Source organism: Elephantulus edwardii, unplaced genomic scaffold (assembly GCF_000299155.1).
Source record: "Elephantulus edwardii isolate Elephantulus edwardi_28Jun2011 unplaced genomic scaffold, EleEdw1.0 scaffold00203, whole genome shotgun sequence".
Lineage (NCBI taxonomy): Eukaryota > Metazoa > Chordata > Mammalia > Macroscelidea > Macroscelididae > Elephantulus > Elephantulus edwardii.
In genome coordinates, this window is record NW_006399953.1 from 1,544,216 (window position 1) to 1,559,811 (window position 15,596).

The 15,596-nt window shown below is 42.5% G+C and overlaps 1 protein-coding gene across 1 annotated transcript in view; it reads right to left on the bottom strand.

Moving 5' to 3' along the window:
* FAT3 (FAT atypical cadherin 3) overlaps window positions 1-15,596 on the bottom strand; it is a 779,036-nt gene that overhangs the window by 30,519 nt on the left and 732,921 nt on the right. Inside the window, exons 19-20 of the mRNA XM_006897182.1 lie at window positions 11,572-11,706; window positions 9,508-9,665 (exon numbers count right to left, since the gene is read on the bottom strand). Of these exons, the coding sequence (XP_006897244.1) occupies window positions 9,508-9,665; window positions 11,572-11,706 (293 nt within the window). The remainder of the gene's footprint in view (window positions 1-9,507; window positions 9,666-11,571; window positions 11,707-15,596) is intronic.

Here is a 15,596-nt window from a genome sequence, read left to right on the forward strand (position 1 = left end):
AGCACAATTCTGAGGGCCTTGACCTTCAACCTCTCACTGAGGAGTCAAGCACATTACCTGTTTACAACACACAGGCACTCCATATTCATGTACTTTACAGAAATCCTTTACCACCATTAGTCAGCATTTTGTTTATGAATAGCTCAGAGTTCTCAGGGCCACTTGCTTCGAGTGTACTCAAGGACATCTGGTCTTCTAGAAAAAACTTCGATCACATTTGCTCACCACTCAGGACTATTCCCAGTCTCTGGTCTTTGCTGAGTTACAATGTCTGCCTGCTCTTTTGACAGCACTGGTGCTCTGGGGGGCTCTCTGGTATCCTAGTCCCTGGGAATTTTGCTGTTAACCCAAAGGTCATGCCTCTCTGACAGTTAGAGCACATCAGTTCCAAGGGAGACCTGTGGGTAATCTTCTGTGCTGCAAGTTACAGCTTCAGAAACCCAGTCGAGGAGGGTCAGCTGAGTTGTGGATGCCTTCAAAGTGTCCAATTTCCCTGAGAAGGCTAACCTCAAGGGGGCATTAAATGGAACAACAAAGCATGTGCCATTGAAAAATTTGTTGTTTTTGTTATGTGTCATTGAGTCACCTGCAACTCACAGTGACCCTATGCACAATAGGTCTGAATCCTGTCCTATTCTGAGCCAGTCTCACTGTCTCTAACACACTTACCCCCACTACCCTACTCCATCTCATCCAGGGATTTCCTCTCCTGCACTGTCCCTTGACCCTTCTAAGCACGATGTTCTTTTCCAAGGACTGGTCCTGTCTGGCAACATGCCCAAAGTATGTGAGATAGAATGTCAAAATCCTTGATAGTGGCTAGCAAAGAACTGCTGGGGGCTGGAGTTGGTCCTCTACAGAGAAGTAAACTCAACTGTGGCTGAGGAATGGCCTTGAATCCCCGTTTATTCACCATCATCTGTATTTCTCAGAAAGGTGAGGTTGAGATCTGGAAAATGAAGGCTACACCATCCCTGTCTACCTAACATGTATACTGAGTCATGAAGGGGCCCACAGCCAAGAAGTGTAGGACAAAAGCAACTTTTCTGGCCTTTTTTTGAGACCCAGCAAAGGCTGAGCATGCAATAGGGCTGAGCTGCATTTAGGATTTCCTGGCATTCCTAATCCTGGGTATCAAAGTTTTGGTAGGAAACATGTACTCGTGCACAGAAAAGACGAAAGAGGGAGAGAAGAGGAAAGGGAAAGAATTAGAATGAAAAAAGAAGAAAGGAGGATGGAAGAGAAGGAAAGACAAGACATTGGTCACTAACAGCTAAGAAAGTAGAAATGCCAAGTGAGTTCATAAAGGTAGATTAGAACTCAATAATTCAACTCAAACTCATCGCTGCTGAGCCAGTTCTGACTCATGTTGTTTTGCTGCAGGCCATTGAGTTGGAACCGACCCATAGCTGACCCTCTGGTGGGTTTTCAGAGGCAGTAAATAATGTGGGAGGAGATGGCCCGTTTTTCTCCTGCAGAGTAGCTGGTGGATTCAAACCACGTGCTTTTAGGATGGCAGAGCAGTTCTTTACCACTAGGCCACCAGAGCTCCTATGCCACCAATAGGTCCCCAAAATGCTTTAGTCATAAAACACCTGATAGGATTATAAGAACATGTGCCATTCTTAGGGTCTATTACTTACTCTATGTCTCAGTGCATTCTATAAAAAGTTAGAGACTCTCGCTCCTGCCTTTGTGGCTCCAGGGATCCTCTGGTACCCTCTCATATTGAAAGGTGCTGTCAAGTTGCCCAACTCACACGGTCACCCCTTGGTTGGAGTGCAACTGCCCCACAACATTGTCTTGCCTGTAATCTTGACAGGAGCAGATTACTAGATCTTTCTTCCAAGGAGCTGCTGGATTAAGCCAATGCTTAACAGAGCTCCCTGTACTACATGCAATTTCTAAGTCTGTGCAGTGTAACTTTGTGGGGGGCAGTGAGCTCTGGGGAATCTGGACTGAGGACCCTAACTGAGGCTTTGGTATGAGCTTCCCAGGCTTCCTGGTGGGGATCCTTCTTCCATACAGTGGAGTTCCTCAGTGGGGTAAATGGTTAAGTACTCCACTCTCTCCCTCATTGTTTTCTCTCAGACTTCTCTCTCAGAGCTCCCTAGTGTGAGCTTCACAAAGCATGGTGTTAAGACTAGAATCAGAAGCGGCACCTAAGAAATTAGAAAATAAAATTTTCACACTGCCTAGTTAAAAACTCAGCGGTGAGCAAAATTCTATTAGTGTGTGTGTGTGTGTGTGTGTGTGTGTGTGTGTGTGTTTTTAACAAGCCAACCTACCAGTGATTCTGATGGCTGAATCACCTGCTACTCATAGTGACTCTATGCACAATAGCTCTGACCCCCACCCTGTCTTGAGCCAGTCTCACTGTCTCTGACACACCTACCCTCATTACTATAGTCACTGTGTCAACCCATCTCACCCAGAGTCTTCCTCTCCTGTCTGTACCTCCACCCTTCTGAGCATAATATTCTTCTTCAAGGATTTGTCCCTCCTGGCCATGTGCCCAAAGTATGTGAGAAGGAGTGGTAAGGAATTGCACTGCCAATGGAGAGGTACGTGGTTCAAATCCACCAGCTGTTCTGTGGGAGAAAGACAAGCCATCTCCTCCTGTGTAATTCACTGCCTCTGAAAATCTGCTGGATGGTCAGCTGTGGGTCAGGTCCCACTCGTGGGTACACAACAATGAGAACGACAACTAGTAATCGTGATGTGTGCTCAAGTTTGAAAACTATTAATCTAGATCCTTCCTAACCCTCCCTGTCCTCATTTTAAGAGCAGGTGTTATCAATCAAATTATGGATACACATACTCCAAAGATGTGTTGAAAATGCAATACTTTGTACCTCTAACGAAGACTTGTTAGGGAATGGGGTTATTGAAGGTGAAACCAGTTATATTTACATGTGGTCATACTGCAGGTTGAGGCTGAGGTCGAACCGACTCACAGCTGACCGTCCAATGGGCTCCAGAGGCTGTAAGCTGCATAGGCGAGACTGTTCATTTTTCTCCCTCAGAGCTGCTGGAGGTGCCAGAGAGGTGCCGCCTTGGGGTTAGCTCCTGATAGACCAGGCCAGCAGGCTCCCCCTAAATGTAAAGTCAGCTGTTTGGACCCACCAAGAGGTGCCTCTAAAACCGTCCTGTTGGTCAGCTTCTGAAAGCCTAGACTACCCAGTGCAGCAGTTCTCCTCTGCACCCGAGGGGGCGACAGAGGTCAGCACACACGGCAGCCAGCAATGGTGACAGCTGGGCCCTGGTGACCACGCCTGTGGCTTATTTTACAAGGACGCCGCGCCCCCTGCAGAAGGGTTGGCCGCACGACACACTATTAGTCCACAGATACTCTGTGAATGCATGGATGCAAAAAGACCAGGGAAAGGTTTTATTTCTTTTCAGAGGGCTTTCATGTATGATCTATGCTGTTGCCTTTGCCATTTTTTCCTTTCTAGTTCAACAAAATGGACTGAATGGATATTATAAATCATAGCGGAATACTTGCTCAGTGACAACTCCTGGATAATATCCATATTCGTATTTCAATGTAAGTAATAAAATGATCAAATGTGACTTCGGGGACTTCCTTCTTCTGGCACAGCCCATCTGTTGTTCTGCTCTGTGGCTACAAAATGGTGCCTGCCCCATCTATCAAGGGAAGTCTTCCGGCGGAGAGGGTGCAATTCATCTAGGTTTTTGTAAAAGGATGTATTCAATTAATGTATTACGTGGTCCGTTCTCCCTCTCGGTCCCTGAGAAAATAGCCAAGTATCAGATTCACCCAGAAGAACCTGAGAGACTCTGACAAGATCCCACACATCAAAGTTTCTGTAACCAAAGAACATGAATTTACTGTCTCAGGTAATAATCACTTACAGGAAGCATGAGCATTTCCTTTTGGGTCTCCCTTGCCTTCCACTGGATAAATAAAGGCTGCAATACTGCTAAATGAGTAGGAAGCTAGGAGCCTACATGGCTCCTATCCTTTTGAAAACAAAAATCACTTCCATCTAGAGTATGAAATGAAAATCCTTATTCAGAAGCCTAACTAGAATGCCAACACCAAATGTTATTGTTATTAGACACCATCAAGCCAACTATGACTCAGCAACTTTATGGACAAAGATCTGCACCTCTTCCTCTCCGGCACCATCATCACCATCTGTGACGTGCTCAAGCGCATTATTACAGTCACTGCATCAATCCATCTTCTGGAAAGCTTCCTCCTTTTCTCTGACCTTCCACCTTTCCCAGCATGATATCTTTTCTAATGACTGGTCCTTCCTACAACATTCCCCAAGCATGTGAGATGAAATTTCACTGTCTTTGCCTCTAAGGAACTCTCTGGTTGCACTTCCTCCAAGATAGATTTATTTGCTCTTCTGGTTGTTGTTGTTGTTGTTAAGTGTCATCGAGTTGTAGGCAACTCATAGCGAACCTATGAACAAAACCCCTGAATGCTTGTCTAACTTTCATCCTTTCTCCAAGTTCATAGGGTTTCCGGAGGCAAGCTATTTATTTCGGAAGTGGATGCCACTCCTGCTTCCAACCTTGTTTGAATCGGGGAGCTCCACCCAACACTGTCCACCATGGGTAAACATTCTCGCATTTGACACATCAGTGTCACGGTGTTCAGCTTCACAGCAACCATGAGTTACCTCCGTACAACAAGTGGACAGACCAGAGCTATATGACCTAGAGGAATTTCCAGGACCCTTCTCCAATACCACAAATCAAAGGCATTGATTTTGTTTCTTCCGTCATCCTTATTTACTGTCCAACTTGCAGACACACAGGAAACAACTGTATAATATACATAAATACCAAATAGTATCTTGCAAAATACTAATACTCTGTTGTCATTCTGCAGGTGAATAATATGCAAAAGTGAGAAAAAGATACTTGATTCATCCATATCCAATTATTTTATGGGGTGGGTAACTCTGTTCAGAGATCTTCTGTCTTCAGAATGACATTTACAGCATTTTAAAGTACCTACCTTTTAAGAGGACAAAGCTTTCTCAACTCAGAGGTTAAACTATTTTACCAGAAATTGAAGCGAGCTTTAAATGATAACAAAGTCATTGTAATAGCAATGATACTAAAACAGGGTGTTTGGGGAAGGCTGGTAATTTGTTCAATGAAATGCATAATTCTGAGAGTGTGGTTGTAATGTGATAAAATATTCAGTGTCAGGTTTTGAAATCAGCGATGTGTTTACACTTGGATCTTAAATGGCTCAGGGCTTGGGAGATATCAGAGCTGTAGGAAGACATACTGTAGGAATGTAGGATTCTTTTTTTTTTATAAGTGTATAATTATAACAAAGTTTAAGATCCCTGTTAACTGGATGAAGCAAATATACCAAAATCATGGAACTTGTAAGAAGGATACTAAAAATTCTTGAAAAAAGATGATTATTTAAAATGATGTATCTGGATTTTGCATTTGGGAAATGTTGTCTTCATAAATGTGCTTTATATATGCATACATAAACACATGGAGCTCTAGTAGGCCAGTCATACAGTGTGTTGTGCTACTAACCTTGGTCTTGGGACTCTAGTGGTTCTAATCAATCAAGAAGAACAATCTCCTCCCCCTAGAAACCCAATGGAAGGTCTTATGAGTAGGAAGCCACAGAGTGGTGAGTGATTATGTCATTGTTATGTGCCATCAAGTCGTCTGTGACTTATAGTGACCTTATACACAGCAGCTCAGAACCCTACCCTATCCTAAGCCAGTCTCACTGACTTCAGCACTCCTCCCTCCCATTACCCCAGTTACTGTGTCAATCCATCTTATCCAGGGTCTTCCTCTCCTGTGCTGTCCCTCCACCCTTCCAAGTAACTTGACTTTATATAGAAAATCTCAACAATAATAGATTACTGATTTATATTAATAGCAATGGTTGATATCTATCTCTATCAGTTGTTTAATACACACACACACACACAAATATATAAAACTATACGTGTGTGTGTATGTGTGGTAGAAGGATGGGCACCCTCCTCTCATGTGAGGGGGGAGATATGTATATACACACATGCACACATACACACACACACACACACACACACACACACACACACACACACACACATGAAGGATGGGAAACCTTCTCCCATGCAATTTACTGCCTTTGAAAACCTTTTAGAGGGTCAGCTATGGGTTGGTTCTGACTCAAGAGCACACAACAACTATATGTCTATACATCTATATAGCTATATTAATTTGTTGTTATTATATACCATGCTTCATATGTGCTCCCAACTCAAAATCATGCACTTTGAATTCACCAGGTGTTCTGCAGGAGAAAGATGGACAATCTCCTCCGGTGTGATTTATACTCTATGAAAACCCACTGGAGGGTCAACTATGGGTTGATTCTTCTGACTCTACAGCACATAATAATTAATATATACATTTATCAGTTGCAATCTTAAGATGAATACAACTTATTGTACGCATATTCTAACTTAATAAAATTGAGTTTCAACAGTTAAAAAAATGAGTTTTAAAAAATATTTATCTGGCATTCACCAAGTGCTCTAACACATGTTTTAAATGACTACATGATTATTTGACCCCTCTAGATCTTGTCTTTGGATAAGCTCCTGTAGTCCATCCGTCTGCTCACCTATGCTAGGGACCATACCCACCGCTGACTAGCTCCCACCTTAGACTAGTCACTGAGCTTCTTGGAACTCAGCGTTCTCATAGGCAAAACCAAAATCCACTTTATAAGGAGGAAACATATGTACATGGGTAAGTGTTTTATAAAGTGTGAGGTAGCTAATTGTTATTAAAAAAATGCGTCATTAATAAACTCACTTCTCAGTAATTCTTACAGAGACCTTTGTGTTTCCTGAATCTTGTGGGGAACACGTTTCTCATGATTTCCCTGATCTTTGTGGAGAGATGTGTTCATTGCAAGTGTATTTTTTACAAACAAAGTGATCTTTACCTGCATGGTGTCTTTTTAGTTCTAGGACCTCAAGCTAGCCACGAGATTGCCACTTATCAAAATGAAGCAATGTGCCATCTATAATTTCCTGAAAAGCTAATACATGGTGCACTGAACTTTTGTTAAGGGTGACAAAATTCAGATATGGTTACTAGAGATTGGTGATCATGATAATATGTTTAAGTCACTGAACATTTGAGGAGTACTGGAATGAAAAATGTTTTGTTACCTATATATTTACATTTTTCTTAAAAAATCTAAAAATCCTCCAAAACCAAACATGTGCTATTTTTAGATTTATATAACCAAGGGCTCCTTGAGATTTTGTAACAATATTGGAGTGAAAAGACTGACATAGAGGAAAAAAAGTTTACTTGTTATTCTGGAATATTATTCTTCTTAGTGAGAGAAGAGCTGCAGAACCTATTATACTGTTTTAATTCTTGCTTTGTCTGCCAGGAAACTCACAGTATTAAAATAAAGTACCTTTTGGTTGTAATTTTTCAATAATCAATCACCTTTCCTCACTTCTCAAACGTCTATTCTCCAAGCAACGGTGCTTTGATTTTATCACAACTAGGTGTTTATGGCAAGCTTCAAATCTCTTAGAGGAACCAGAATACCAGTGGATCAACAGAATAGTCAGAGCCTTTTATTGCTGCTAAGACACATTTGCACGCCTTGTCCTTGAGCATTTTCACTTTTTGAGGTTGCTATGCAATTCGCTCACTATCTTCAAGGGGTGTCCTTCACCCCATTACTGCCTTAAGTACTTTTTTAGAGTCTATGTTTTAACTAAGAAAATATAAACAACCAAGAAGTGCAATTTAAACAAAGTATCACAGCTTAGTCATTGAACCAAAGTATAAGGCAGGCATTCTACCTAAAGCCAATGAAATGAAATCTTGCATGAGGCTGAAAATGTTAAGCAAACAGATTCAAATCGCCTAAGTGGATACTCCTAGTGGTTGTAGGCGAATATGAGCAATAGTTCAGTACAGCTGTGTCCTGTTTTAGGCAAACTCAACATATGAAAAGCAAACTTACAGAAAAGACAGATTGGAGCTGATTATTCACCTCGCAAAAGGATTAATGGAATAGGTCTCTCAAACAGCAAGCATCCTAGTTTATTAGAATTCCATGTACAGAGAGATTCCTTTTACACAACTTATAGAAACATGCTGGTTTCATGAAATACAATATACCTTAGGAGCTAGGGTTGCCTAAAAGGTTTAATAATTTTTCTATCTCTGGGGATCTGTATACTTTTGGACATTTGCTAGTGAATTGCCAAATAGGATCAAATTATTCAGATCAAATACTTGTCCCTCTTTCTGAACTTTAATACTCCATGAGAAATTTACTAATAGGAAGTATTTGTGCCCTGGTGGTATAATGGTTACGTGCTTGGCTGCAACTAAAAAGTTGGCTGTTAGAATCCACTAACAGCTGCACCAGGGCAAAACACTTGGTGATCGACTATTACAGAGTCTGAAACCTAGGAAACCCTTTGGGGGCTGTGCTACCTGCTATATAGAGCTGCTGTGATGAGAAACTGATTCGACCACAAACAACAAAATGAGAAATACACTAATATTTTTTAAATTTACTGGTGTTTGCTTTTTGAAGATGTTCTGTGACCACTAGATCTGGTGGAGCTAGGAGGAGGCGTTGTAGAGGCAAGAGAGCTTGAGAGAGCAACAGATTACAAGTAGAATGAGAGAGGCTGGAGGGCTAGCCAGAGAGCGCTGGGCACTTTAGAGATTTATGTGCTACTCTGCAAATTTGAAGGTCTGTGGTTCAAATCCACCAGCTGCTCTGCAAGAGAAAGGATGGGCCATCTCTTTCTGTAAAGATTTACCTAACAGAGGGTCACTATGAATCACAACTGACTAGACAGGAGTAGGTTTGCTAGTGTTGACTTTGTAGCTTATTAGCCATGCAACCTTGTAAGCCACACAGTCTCTGTGAACTCTAGGACTTCCTCTGCTCCATCAAGTGGGAATAAATACCCATAACATTCAATGTATTAAAAAAATAAAATCATGCACAAAGAAGGTTCTCAGAGGTTGTGGAAAGCTTAAAGAACAGGTTCATTTGGCTATGAAAGGCCATATGGAATCTTCCATATACCCAGTCTCCCAGGCAAGAACAGAAGTTGTCTGCAGAGGTCAATGGGTGTAAGCTATGAGTTAGAAGAACAGCCAATGCTTTTAAAAGACCACCCCTGTAGTGGAACTGATCAGAAGATACATTCTAATGAACTGTTGAGTGATTTAAGCTCCAAGGCAGGCAGCAGTTTGAACACTTTCTAGAGGGAGATTGGCCTACCAAGCGCCAATTTTGAAGCTGGGTGTTCAGACAGAAAATGGGGTGTTGGCATACTTCCCAGTTCTGCGGCCATTCCCCCTATACCCTAAAGTCTGATTTTGGTCTTTGGAGTTTCAAAGCAAAATGATTTCAACATCCATGCCCCAGTCCATGAGCCAAACCACTAACATGAGAGCCGACTGCAAGAAAAGATAACCCACTTTAATTACCTTCAGAATTATGCAGGGATTCGCTCTGGTGTACATTATAATCCCATTGCTCTGCAGAGTTCGCAGACGTAGTGCTAGCTTAAAGTCTTCCTCTTTGCTGTTTTCAGAAAGCCGGTACTTGATGTAACTGTTTCCAGCAAAGCTGAGAGACGTATGCCCTGCAAGGATTATTACAAAAAGACACAGACACTTAGAACATCCAGAAGCTGGTGGAGACACACAACATCATCCAATGAGTCCCAAGCAAGGTGCAGAATGGCACGAAGGTATTGCGATGAAGGCATGTTTTAATAAATACTGGTTATCTATTTCATATCATATTTTAATTTCAGAGTGAAAAAAATGAACCAGTCATCTGCTAGAAAACCTTAGTTGTCTCATGTCAAGGATATGTTAATGAAAATATACCCATCTGCAACCACCCTCAACTTGTTTAAATTCCATTTTTGAAAAAAAAAAACAACAAACAAACAAAAAATCAAACATCTATATTCTTCAAGCACCCTAACTCCAAATAGCCGATTTTAGTATCATTTGCACAAATGCTGAGGCAGGAAAAAGCAACTAATATAAAGTAAATTCATAAAATGAATCACAATTCCTCATTCTAGCCATGACTTTGAAAATTCCCCTCCTCAAATCGTTAGTCATATCCATGGTACCTAATTCTGAATTCCTTCCCTTTCCTTTTTCTTTTTTTCTCCCCCTGTGTACAACTTTCTATTTTAATAAGCAAAGTAGGAACTGACATGTTGCCTTTCTGGGGTAAAAGGTGAAAAGTATGTAAGTATCCCAATTGGATGATAGTCAGAGACCATCCGAAGTTTTAAACATAGAAAGGAGAAGGAAGACTGGCAGGGAGGGAGATCAAAAGAGAGGACGCTTGGCGCTATTCCACCTCACATACCCCCCTACTGTGTATAAGGAGGGTGACAGCTTAATTGTCAATTATCTTCTAAACCTAAACCTTAGGTGACCTCAAAGGCAAACATCCTGGTGATTCCTTTGCTTTATGGGTAGCTCCATTTTTGAAAGAAACTATCAAAGAGCTATCTATTTTTTTTTAAAGAACAGTGTTTCTTCAATCTCCCCAAAAGGGCTGGCTTTCTCAAACCCTAACGCTTAGCAAAGTACCTTGCACTTACTCAATATAATAATTCTTTAAACTATCTACCACAATTATGATTATTATCACCACTCAATAAATATTTTTCTTGGATCTGGAAGTCTGCAGCAGTATGTCTGAATTTTAATTAGACTCTATAACAAATTTTAATTAGACTCTATGAGCTTTGATAAATGTTGATAGTTATAGAAAGGCTTCAGGCCTTTTGTTCACAGAGTCGCTATGAGTCGTGCTTGACTCGAAGGCCAACAACAACAACAACAAAAAGGGAATTCTAGTAGCACCAAAAATGAACAATATGCTTTTTAAAGAAAGGAAGTTTAGAGAACACGGGAATGACAGGAAACAGTGGAATCAAGGGAAGACCAGGAATGGAAGATTATTTGGATTGAAATCACATAAGCAGAGTTTTGTTTTTGTTTCTTTTTCTTCTTTAAAACATTAAAGTTGAAAGAAGGCGAACACATGGTTAATTCTGGAGCATACAGTTAAGGACACATCTTCAGTGGAGAGCCTGCACGTAATTGTTGCTCTGGCCTGGCTTGTGCCACAGAAGGATCACAGGACTGGCTCAGCCCTACCTTCCCTCTGTTGCTCTCTGCTACGTGGCTGTGGATTTGGAAAGATCAAAGGCCGTGGCACAGATGACCGACTCCTCTGCCCAACAGTGTGCTATTTCCATAATCTCACACTCGTAACAGCCACGTGAGTGACACCATTAAAAATACATGTGCGGTTTCCTCATTCTGCATGGGGCGCAGGCATTACATGTTTGCTTAGCACGGCCACAGCGGCGATCTGAGGGTGGCGGTTAGCTGTGGATCATTCTGAAGGAAAACGCTGCATGCAGACAGAGGACTCGGGCAGCATCATTTATCCAAGGGCACAGGCTGCAGGAATACAGAATGCGATCCCCGTCACACCTCCCTCCTCTGCACCTGAGCACTCTCCGAGCTTCCCTGGTGGACACTGGCAGAGGAACGGCCTCCTGCTGGCTTCATAACCCACACACTGCATGTCCCCTGGGCACGGCTTCTCCACACAAGGGTCGTTGGACCCTGGACACAGGCCTCCTGTGACAAAGGAAAACAAGAATGGTCAGTCCAGTGCACAAAGAAGATCAACTTAGACTCTAGAAGCGGAGGGATGGTTCAAGAACAGAATTGGCCAGGCTCTGCAGTAGCTAACAGAAAGGCTATCCAGACGCGGGGAGGGGGGCACCTAAACGGGCTTTGCCTGGTGTGGTGTTAGTTATTTCTTTTTTGTTAGGAACCCTCGAATCAGAACCGACCCATGGCTGACACTCCAGCAGGCTTTCAGAGACAGTAAATCGCATGGGAGGTGATTACCCATCTACCTCCCGTGAAGGAGCTGATGGACGTGCACTGCGTGCCTTTGGGTTGGCAGCGCAGTTAGGCCACCAGAGCCAGCAGCTGCCAAGGTCCCTACTAATACCACCACCGCTGCTGAGTTAGTTCCAGTTCCTAACGACCCCGTGCAGGCTGCAGTAGAATTGCACACTGTAGGGATTCCAGTGTCTGACGCTGGGGAAGTAGATTGGCAGACCTTTCTTCTGAGGTGCCCCACACCTGCTAAAAGCATCTAACAGGCTGAAGCAGGTGAGGCATAAAGAGTTAACAAACCTCCTCTTCTAAGGCCAAAGGTATGCTAAGAATGGGACTGGGCCAACTATGGCAGGAAAAAAGAGCCTGGTGCTAGGACTCTGCTGCTCTTCATTGGGCTGGGCTTGCTGTCCATCGATGGTGGCCATATTGCATATATTCTATGACGTTAGACTTCTTCTGTGTTTCTCAGATGCTCAGAAAAACTGAGACTTTCAGCACATATTAACTATTGGATTTAGAGGGTGAAATAGAAGCTCTAAAAGTCAAGTGTGACTAATTCAGAATTGTGATGCACACTCTCATTTGACTTCCTAATCCCTTGTGGTATGTACCATGTTATTGATTAGCTGTTAAATGGTCACTACCAGCTCTCAGAAATAGTAGAAGAATTCTAGGCAAAAGAAGGCTTCTTATCTACCTGCTCCAAGCTCAAAGCACTGTTAAAAAAATGAAAGGTTAATCCCTCAGGGGGGTAAAATATCTGAAAAGAAGATTAACTGAGTAAGGCAGAATTCCACCCTCAAGCGAGTTACTTCAGAAATGGAGAGCTGGGGAATATGAGTCCACTGAAGGAAGTGACCATTTCAAAGGCCCTGGCTATTTCAAAAGTAATTAGGCATTTTCCACGTGGTGAAAGTTTAAGAGTTTAAGTAGTAAAAAGACAATTAACAAAGGAGACACTGGTTAGAAATGACCTCCCAAAGAACCAGCCAATTTCGTAAATAGGAGTTATGTGTGCAGTGGAGTCCATGCTGATGATGTATGTTGTTGTTGTGTATTGTTAAGTCGAAACCATCTCACAGTTGATCCTCCAGTGTTTTGAAAGGCAGTAAATTTCACGGGAGGAGAATGGCCCTCTTTCTCTCATGGAGCAGCTGGTGGATTGGAACCATGTGCCATTAGGTTGCTAGTGCAATTCCTTACCACTAGGCCACCAGAGCTCTATAGGAACCCAATAGAGCAGAACAGAACTGCCTCATAGGGTCTCCTAGGCAGTAATCTCCATGGGAGCAAAGTGCAGGTTTTTTCCACCCAAAATCAGATGGCGGGGTCAAACTGTCAACTTTTTGGTTAGCAGCTAAGCACTTAATCACTGCACCACAAGGCGCCTTCCACATGGCTTTCCAGTGCCCTGAAAGAGTGGCCCTGAGCTCTCGTGGTATATTGGGTTAAGTGTTGGACTGTTAATTGAAAGCCCAGCAGTTCGAGCTCACCAGCTGCTCTTTGAAAGAAAGATGAGGCTGTCTGTTCCCGCTAAGATTTGGAGCCTCAGAGGCCGGATGGACGGTCATCAGCACTGGTCCTAATCAATCAAATGGAAGTGAGATAGGACACGGAGAACAGCAGAAGTGTGGTCCCTCTGTTAGGCGAGATCTGGCCCAATTTCATACTCCTTTTCTGCCACACTCCCTCCTCAGTGAGCAGACTGTCCCACTCTACAGTTGTTTCTTTGTTCAGAGGAAAGCGGACATTTAATGCTAACTACATATAAACATTTTTAAGAGTTGTAATCTTCAGGAGGAGCAATAGAAGTAATACCAGCAAACTCAGAACGTAGAAATCCTATTTTCCACTGGTTTACAACTCAGCTATAAAAGACATTCTTGGCACTGATCCAGCTTACAAAGTCTTCGAAGATGAAGGGATTTTGAGCTGAAAATTTAGTGCATGATCTCTACAAATGGTTCTAAAAGACCTAAGTGCCCTGAAATGCATCTTCCTCATTTCATTCTGAGAAATCTTCATTCGTGCCATGTTTGGAACTTAACAGCTGTGTACTCATCTCTGACCCTTTTTAAAGAGGCATTTGATATAACTGTTGGTGCAATCACTCAAAGTGTAATTGTTTAGGGCCATGGAGGCAAGAAGTTTGGGTAGATAAGCAGAAGAGAAATGGTCTTTTCTCTCCTTGTGTGTGGAAAGGATAATTGCTTCCCAGGGTTTTCAAGGCTGTGGCTTTTCCAAAGCCGATAGCCAGGCCTGTCTTTCGAGGAGCCTCTGGGTGAGTTCAAATAGTTAGCTGTTCAGGTAGAAGATCTTTGTTGAGCCATTTACACCACCATGATTTGCAATAGAGGATAACAAACAACAATTCTCTCCCCAAAGGAAAGAGCAGGAAAATGTGCTGTGGTTACAACTCCTTTTGTGGTGATGATGTTTTTAGGTGCCTCAAGATGATTTTGACTCACAGTGACCCCAAGTGGCAGAGCAGAACTGCCTCACAGGGCTTTATTGCTTGAAATCTCAATGGAAGCAATCCACAATGTCATTTCCCCGTGGAGCTGTGGGGTGGAATCGAACCAGCAGCCTTTCAGTTAGGATCTGAGCACTCAGCCATGGTGCAAGTAGGGGACATAGGTAAATTAAGGCAATGGAAGCACCAGAAAAGGAGCATTCATTTTTCTGGGAGAATGGCAGAAGTTTACACAGAAGAAGAGAGTATTTCATCTCTAGTTCATCTCAGGTTTGAAATATGAGATCCTCTGGAGTTAAAAATAAGGAACAGGTTTCATAATAAAATCAAGAACCAAAAAACCAATCACAGTCAGTGGTTTAACCTCATGCATATCTTTGTGTTTATTCATACTCTGCTCACAACACTACCAGTTGACTCTTTGCAATCTCTGTGTCTGGCTCTGGTTATTTTCTGAAGCTCTAAGCTTCAGGAATACTACAAGCTTCCAGGTAGTTCCATGATAATAACAAGGTTGTTGTTGTTGAGTTGTTTGCGACTCATAGTGAACCTATGTACGCTGGTCCTGAACCCCACTTTATCTAGAGCTGGCTTCTTTGTCTTTGACACACCCACCCCATTACCCTAGTCATTAAGTCAATCTATCTCATCCAGGGTCTTCCTCTCTTGTACTTTCCCTCCACTCTTCCAAGCATGATGTTCCTCTCCAAGGACTGGTACCTCCTTGCAACATGCCCAAAGTATGTCCTTCAGAGCTTCAACATACTTGCCTCCAAGAAGAAACTTGGTTTCACCCTATCCAGGGTGAAGTTGTTTTTCTTTTAGCAGTCCATGGTATACTCAACACTCCTCCAGTACAACTCGAAGGTATCAGTTCTTCTGTCATCCTTAGTCATTGTCCAGTTCTCTGACACAAAACAAGTAATTGCAAAGACCGTGCACCGTAGTTGAGATCAGGTGCACCTTAGTCTCTAGACTGACATCATTGCTCTTCAGTACTCTGGAGATGTCCCTGACAATAGATTTTCTGAATGCAATTCATCTTTTGATTTCCTGGCTGCTGGTACCAAGATTGTTGATTGTGGAGCCAAGCAAGCTGAAATTGTTACAATCTCAATCTCTTTTCTATTATGATACTACCAGT